Source organism: Piliocolobus tephrosceles, chromosome 13, assembly GCF_002776525.5.
Source record: "Piliocolobus tephrosceles isolate RC106 chromosome 13, ASM277652v3, whole genome shotgun sequence".
Classification (NCBI taxonomy): Eukaryota; Metazoa; Chordata; class Mammalia; order Primates; family Cercopithecidae; genus Piliocolobus; species Piliocolobus tephrosceles.
The window spans coordinates 9,345,029-9,353,043 of NC_045446.1; the positions used below are offsets into that span (position 1 = coordinate 9,345,029).

Consider the following 8,015-nt stretch of genomic DNA (forward strand, 5'->3'; position numbering starts at 1 on the left):
GGTGTGAGCTACCATACCCAGCCTTTTTTTTTTTTTTTTTTTTTTTTGAGATGGGGTCTCATTCTGTCACCCAGGTTGGAGTGCAGTGGTGCCATCTCCACTCACTGCCACCTCTGCCTCTGAGGCTCAAGCCATCCTCCCAACTCAGTCCTCATGAGTAGCTGAGACTACCACACCCGACTAATTTTTTCTGAGATGGAGTCTCGCTCTGTTGCCCAGGCTGGAGTGCAGTGGCACGATCTTGGCTCGCTGCAAGCTCTGTCTCCCAGGTTCACGCCATTCTCCTGCTTTAGCCTCCTGAGTAGCTGGGGCTATAGGTGCCTGCCGCCAGGCCCAGCTAATTTTTTTTGTACTTTTAGTAGAGATAGGGTTTCACCGTGTTAGCCAGGACAGTCTCGATCTCCTGACCTCATGATCCACCTGCCCTGGCCTCCCAAAGTGCTGGAATTACAGGTGTGAGCCACTGCGCCCAATTTTTCAGCTTTTCTTTTGGAAACAGGGTCTCCCTCTGTCACTTAGGTTTCAGTGCAGTGGTGTGATCACAGCTTATTGCAGCCTCAAACTCTTTGGGGTCAAACAATCCTCCTGCCTCAGCCTCTCAAGTAGCTGGAACTACAGGCGCACATCATGCTCAGCTGATTGTTATTTTTGTTTCTGTAGACACAAAGTCTCCCTATGTTGCCAAGGCTGGTCTCGAACTCCTAGCCTCAAGTGATCCTCCTGCCTTGCCTTCCCAAAGTGCTGAGATTACAAGTGTGAGCCACTGCCCCCAGCCCTTGGTGCATTTCTCAATGCCTATACAGTTATATAATGTTGCATAAATGGGATCATGTAATACATTTTTTAAACATATGAAGCATTTTTTTTTTTTTTAATGTTGGATTTTTAGGCTGGGTGTGGTGGCTCACACCTGTAATCCCAGCACTTTGGGAGGCTGAGGCGGGCGAATCACTTGAGATCAGGAGTTCGAGACCAGCCTGGCCAACATGGTGAAACCCCGTCTTTACCAAAAATACAAAAATTAGCCAGGCATGGTGGCATGTGCCTATAATCCCAGCTACTCTGGTGGCTGAGTCATGAGAATCGCTTGAACCCAGGAGGAGGAGGTTGCAGTCAGCCAAGATCATGCCACTGCACTCTGGTCTGGGTGACAGAGCGAGACTCCATCTCATTTAAAAAAAAAAAAAAAAAAGTTGGATGTTTAAGATGTATTGGGTAACTTCCCATTTCACTCTGCAATAGGAGGGCATGTGCTATGTATCCTTCTGTAGCCTTTGTTACGCTCGGATAATCATATGCAAACATGCACACATCTGTATGGGGTTTGTGTTACAAAAACAAGGCCATGTCATATATATTCCTTTGTTCATGTAACACAGAACAGAAGTTACTTTAGGTCAGTTGGTATAACAGCTTTTCAAAGCTGCCTAATATTCCAGGTTATGGGTTTTCCAATTCAGTTATTCATATATTGATAGAAATTCACTTTGCCCATTTTTACCACTACAAAGAATGCTGCAGTAAATGCAGAAGACTTTGAAAACATTATATAATCACATGGCTTGTTTTAGGGGCAGATTCCCAGGAGTGGGATATTGGATTGAAAAGGTTTATGTTTTCTTTCTTTTGAGACAGGGTCTTACTCTGTCACCCAATCACAGCTCACTTCTGCCTCTACCTCCTGGGCTCAGGGGATCCTCCCACCTCAGCTTCTCAAGTAGCTGTGAGTACAGGTGCATATTTTTTATTTTTTGAAAGGGGGAACAATTTTAATAGACAACAGAATGCTTTCTAAAAGATTAACGATAGTAGGTGTTAGCACGTTTATGTTCTGCTATTTTCATTTATTTTGAGATTCCTCATTATCACCTTAATTTGTATTTCCCTTATAGGCAGTATCTAAATACTGGTAAATACATTAGCAAGTCTCAGGGATTCTGTAACAGTCGCACAAACTCAGCACAGTCTAAGGTGGTATTACTATAACAGAATCCCTGAGACTGGGTAATTTATTTATTTGAGACAGGGTCTTGGTCTGTTGCCAAGGCTGGATTATAGTGGCGTGATCATATGATCATAGCTCACTGCAGCCTCGATCTCCTGGGCTCAAGCAATCCTCCTGCTTCAGTCTCTCATGTAGCTGGGACTACAATCATGGATCACCATGACCAGCATTTTTTTTTTTTTTTAGTAGAGGTGAGATCTTGATCTGTTGCCCAGGCTGGTCACAAACTCCTGAGCTCAAGAGATCCTCCCACCTCAGACTCTCAAAGTGCTGGGATTACAGGCATTAGCCACCACACCCAGTCTGGGTAATTAAGAATAGAGATTTTGGGCCCGGCGCGGTGGCTCAAGCCTGTAATCCCAGCACTTTGGGAGGCCGAGACGGGCGGATCACGAGGTCAGGAGATCAAGACCATCCTGGCTAACAGGGTGAAACCCCGTCTCTACTAAAAAATACAAAAACCTAGCCGGGCGAAGTGGCGGGCGCCTGTAGTCCCAGCTACTCAGGAGGCTGAGGCAGGAGAATGGCAGGAACCCGGGAGGCGGAGCTTGCAGTGAGCTGAGATCCGGCCACTGCACTCCAGCCTGGGCAACAGAGCGAGACTCCCCACCCAAAAAAAAAAGAAAAAAAAAGAATGGAGATTTCTGGCCAGGTGTTGTGGCCCATGCCTGTAATCCCAGCAGTTTGGGAGGCTGAGATGGGTGGATCACCTGAGGTCAGGAGTTCGAGACCAGCCTGGCCAACATGGTGAAACCCCATCTCTATTAAAAATACAAAAAATTAGCCAGGCATGGTGGCGGTGCCTGTAATCCCAGCTACTTGGGAGGCTGAGGCAGGAGAACCATGTTGGCCAGGCTGGTCTCGAACTCCTGACCTCAAGTGATCCACCCACCTCTGCCTCCCAAAGTGATGGAGCCACCACGCCTGGCCGGAGATTAAGTTTCTAACACATGAGCTTTGGGGGACATATTCAAATCTGTCTACCTAAAGTAATCAAAAGGGTCAGAATCTAATTCTAATAGTTTATTCAAGCACAAAACATGAGGGTGGACCACCTGGAAAACACCGACTCCAAATGAATGGAGTCAGTGTTTTGAAGTAGAGAAGTTAAGGTTTCATTTACACAGGCAGAGGCAGAGGAGTTTTAGGATTACATTTTTCATACATGGTCGGTGCATAGTTATAGTAATTTGGTTATAGGCCAAGTGCAGTGGCCCATGCCTGTAATCTCAGCACTTTGGGAGGCTGAGGTGGGCACCTGAGGTCAGGAGTTCAAGACCAGCCTGGCCAACATGGTGAAATCCCAACTCTACAAAAATACAAAAATTAGCTGGGCATGATGGCAGGTGGCTGTAATCCCAGCTACTCGGGAAACGGACAGGGGAGAATTGCTTGAACCCGGGAGGCAGAGGTTGCAGTGAGCCGAGATTGTGCCATTGCACTCCAGTCTGGGCAACAGAGCGAGACTCCGTCTCAAATAAAAATAAAAATAATAATAATTTGGTTGTAAGCAGTGTTTCTTTTTGGGAGGCATACATTTAACATTTTTTACAGAGAGTGTAATAGTCATGGGTTTGCTGTCATCTGGTCTAAGTAAAGCAGGACAACAAAGGGAAGTTAATCTATAAGAAGGGTCATTAAGAAGGCAGCAGGTTTTTGTCCCTGTGTTTCATTCTCTCCAGTAATTGTACAGAACAAGAAAAATAAGCAGGTCTAATTTATTATCTGAGAAGAAAGTATAACCCTATGTGGCTGAGATCACAGCCACCTCTCTCTCCAGGTTTAAAGTGTTGTGGGGGTTCCAACATCTTTTATATTTATGTTAAAAAACCACAGCAGAGGGGTTGTACACCCTTTCATGTTTCTTGGCTATTTGGATTTATTCTTCTGAGATATGTCCATTCCTATTTTTTGTTCCTTTTCTATTGTTTCTGCCTTTTTTCTAATTAGTTTTTAAGATTTCTTTGTACATTATAGATATTGGCTCTTTATCATGTATGGCAAATATTTTTTCCTCATCTATCATTGTCTCTTGACTTTTATCACAGTGTTAATTTTTGGGGTAATCAAGTATATCTTTTTCTAGTTTGAGGTTCCTGTCTTTGCAGTCCCTCAATCCCTAGATTACCCTTACAGTCTCCTAAATTATATTCTAAATGTGTTGTTGTTTAAATTTAAGATTCTACACCATTTATCAACTAAATCATCTTTTCCTGATTGAAATAAAATACCACCTTTGTGGTATTTCCAGATACTGTTGCACTAATGTATCTTTCCTACCAACAATATCATACCGTTTCATTATTGTGGTTTTTTTGTTTTTGAGACGGGGTCTCATTCTGTTGCCCAGGCTGGAGAACAGTGGAGCGATCTCAGCTCACTGCACCTCCGCCTCCCGGGTTCAAGCAATTCTCCTGCCTCAGCCTCCTGAGAACCTCGGATTACAGGTGCCTGCCACCATGCTCGGCTAATTTTTGTACTTTTAGTAGAGACAGGGTTTTCACTGTGTTGGTCAGGTTGGTCTCGAACTCCTGACCTCAGGTCATCTGCCCACCTTGGACTCCCAAAGTACTGGGATTACAGGTGTCAGCCACCGCACTGGCCTATTTTGTTTTATATACTATGTTTGTCATCTGGAAAGGCAAGCTCCTGCTCCATCTTGTAAAGTTTTCCCACTACTGTGGTAGTTATATATTTTTTGAGACAGTCTCGCTCTGTCACCCAGGCTGAAGTACAGTGGCCCAATCTCGGAACACTGCAACCTCCGCCTCCCAGCTTCAAGTGATTCTCTTGCCTTAGCCTCCCGAGTAGCTGGGATTGCAGGCGTGTACCACCACGCCCAGCTAATTTTCGTATTTTTTAGTAGAGACGGGGGTTTCACCATGTTGGTCAGGCTGGTCTCGAACTCCTGACCTTGTGATCTGCCCGCCTCGGCCTGTCAAAGTGCTGGGATTACGTGTGAGCCACCGCCGCCCGGCCGTAGTTATTGTTTTACATGATTTTAAGATCATTTAATTAAATCCTCTGAACTCCGTTAAGATTCCAATAGAAGTGTGTATTTATAACTTTTGAGTTGACAACCTTATGTTATCTTTCATCTAATATGTTGTTGCATCACTTCAAATACTGTTTTTAATCCTTCAATAAGTCTTCTGTATTCATAGCTTTTTCGGTTTTTTATTTAAAAAAAAACAGGAAGTCTCTTTACCTGCGGCGTAACGGAGCCGGTTTTCCGGGGCGCATCACCCCTCCTGTGCTCCTGCCCCAAGGTTCCGCGTTACCATGGGAACAAAGGTTGACGTCACTTAGGGCTTCCATGCTGGACCGGAGGGTCGATGGTGAAGGGAGACTAGCGGAGAGGCGGTGTTGCTCTATCTACGCATGCGCACTTCCTGCTCCAGGATTCCCCCGCCATAAATCTCGTTCCGGCTGGGCCTTTTCCGCCGCGACTTCTCGCTTAATCCCGGAGAAACTGCCCCTTGAGGGAGGAGAGTAGAAAAAAGCTGGAACCAGCGACAGCCAATCCCGCGACACTACGACGCACGCGAAATTGATTGGCTCCACCGCCGCAGCCAATGAGAGAGCTCGTCGACGCTCCGTCACAGAGTTCGCCCCACCCCATCCCCTCCTTTCTGGACTCCGAGCTCAGTTCACGCAGTAACAAATGAAGTGCGCGCTGCGACACCTCCCAACCCACCGGACTCCGCCGCCATTTCCTCGCGGGGCCTAACGGTTCGGCCAATCCCAGCGCTCATCAAGAAGGACTGAGGCTCCGCCAATCGGAGGCCCCCGATTTCGACCCTTCGCCTCGGCCCGGCCCAATCCAGTCCCGGGTCCCGCCGCCCCCGGCCCGCCCCCGCGGCGGCCTTTCTCCTCCCTCTTTGTGCGTCTCGCGCCGCCGCCGCCCGCCGCGTGAGAGGACGGGCTCCGCGCGCTCCGGCAGCGCAGTCGGGTCCCCTCCCCCCGGGAGGCTTGCGAAGGAGAAGCCGCCGCCGAGGAAAAGCAGCTGCCGGTGCCTGTCCCCGGGGGCGCCATGGCGACCGGAGCGAACGCCACGCCGTTGGGTAAGCTGGGCCCCCCCGGGCTCCCCCCGCTTCCCGGACCCAAAGGGGGCTTCGAGCCGGGCCCTCCGCCTGCACCCGGGCCTGGGGCGGGGCTGCTGGCTCCCGGGCCGCCGCCGCCCCCATCCGTGAGCTCGATGGGGGCCCTGACTGCGGCCTTCCCCTTCGCGGCGCTGCCGCCGCCGCCTCCGCCGCCGCCCCCTCCGCCTCCCCAGCAGCCGCCGCCGCCTCCACCCCCGCCCTCCCCCCGCGCCCCGCCGCCGCCGCCGCCGCCACCCCAGCCGCCGCGTAAGGACCAGCAGCCGGGCCCGGCCGGCGGCGGAGGAGGTGAGTCGGGCCGAAAGAGCGCGAGAGGCGTCGCGCGGACGGGCCCGGCCGCCTGAGGGGCGCGCGGCGGCGGCGACGGCGGCTGCACGCGGCAGGGGCGCGCGCGCGCGCACGGGGAGGCCCGGGCGGAGGCGCCCCAGGGCGCGCGCGGCCTGGTTCTAGGGCCTCGAGTGCGCACGCGCGCTGTTGGGGAGGGTTGGGCGGGCGGGAGGCGCTCTGTGCGCAGACGCAGTGAGGTGGCCGGGCTGTGCGGCGCAGCTCTATAGACTCGGGGCACCCTATTGCCCTTCAGTCCGCTGGTGTGGGGAAGAGGGGTGGCGGATGTTCAGCACTGGACGGGGTGCTGGTTGTGAATGCCAGCAGGGCGTGAAAGCCTCACCTGATGACGTGCGGCTGCTCCTGTTTGGTCTTCAGGAGCCAGAATGGGAGCCATACCAAGGATAGCTGCTCTGCTTGTATAGCAAGGCAGGGTTTTCATCTGGGAGAGGGTGGCATGCTTCAGGTGATGGTTGGGTCTGATCTTTCTTGGTCTCTTTTGGGGAGAGAACTCTTTTTTTTTTTTTTTTAAATCTGCGTTCGGTATCCTTAGATCTCAGCCTGACCGGCTCCCCTGTCACTCTGTTTTAAAAAGTTTTTCCCTCTGATCCTGTATCCCCTGGGAAATAGAAGGACTCTTGTGCTAAATGTAGGGAGTTTCTGCCTGTGTATGGGGGAAGGAGAACTTGGCTGCTATTGTATAGGTGGTGGTTGTGTTGAATTTTTGATCCTTTTAAAAGTTCAGACCCTGAGTGTCCAACTGGCTAGGAAAATTGAATGCTGATCTTGGCCAAACTTAAGAAGACAAAAGTGATCTTGTTGAAGAATTGGGCTTTTCCCACTCGGTAGGGTGTAACTAGGTTTAGCTCTCCTTCTGCCTCTCATAGAAAAGTGACTGGTGAGGGGAGTGGAGGTGGGCGGAGCTTCCAATCCCATCAGGGCTGCTTTACAAACCTATGATTCTTCAGTGTATTTGTGTCTCCCCTGAGGATTTCAGAACACTCATGGTTGATGTAATACGTATCTAACACTCTCTTGTAGTCTTATACATTAAGATTACCATGTTTATATATTTGACAGTTTCTCTAGACAAAAGAAGGTGAAATGTTAACTTGCCTGACCCAGGACCACATACCCTTGTAGTGGCCATAAGCTTTAAATCTCTGATCTCTGAGGTTTGTTTTCTGTTTTTTTTTTTTTTTTTGCTGTTTAAGTTTTAGGTTAAGTTCTCAGTTTCACAATCTGCTGAGTTTCTGTGTAGTACCTTAAATACCCTTAACTGTCTGTTGGTAACTATTTATATTTACATCTGATGGATTCTGTTTCTGCTTTTAGACTTCCCAAGTAAGAAGCGGAAGAGGAGCCGCTGGAACCAAGACACAATGGAACAGAAGACAGTGATTCCGGGAATGCCTACAGTTATTCCCCCTGGACTTACTCGAGAACAAGAAAGAGCTTATATAGGTAAATATACGTTCTGCATCCAAATGCACTTTGAGATTGTTACGATTTATTCTGAGCAAGATCTGCATTTCTTGAAAGTTTGAGATTGTAGTTATCTTTTTTTTTTTTTTTTTTTTTTTTTT

The 8,015-nt window shown here is 49.2% G+C and overlaps 1 protein-coding gene across 14 annotated transcripts in view; it reads left to right on the forward strand.

The window, feature by feature from the left end:
• Positions 1–5,178: 5,178 nt before the first annotated feature.
• Positions 5,179–8,015, forward strand: part of SF1 (splicing factor 1) — a 14,894-nt gene continuing 12,057 nt past the window's right edge. For 7 of the 14 annotated variants that reach the window (XM_023186393.1, XM_023186401.1, XM_023186394.2 and 4 more), the window contains exons 1-2: positions 5,179–6,069; positions 7,765–7,893. In XM_023186393.1, coding sequence (XP_023042161.1) covers positions 6,039–6,069; positions 7,765–7,893 — 160 coding nt within the window. In that variant the 5' untranslated portion in view covers positions 5,179–6,038. Of the gene's footprint in view, positions 6,394–6,617; positions 6,896–7,764; positions 7,894–8,015 lie in introns of those variants that run through there. The other 7 variants (XM_023186395.1, XM_023186389.1, XM_023186400.3 and 4 more) reach the window with 6 other exon arrangements.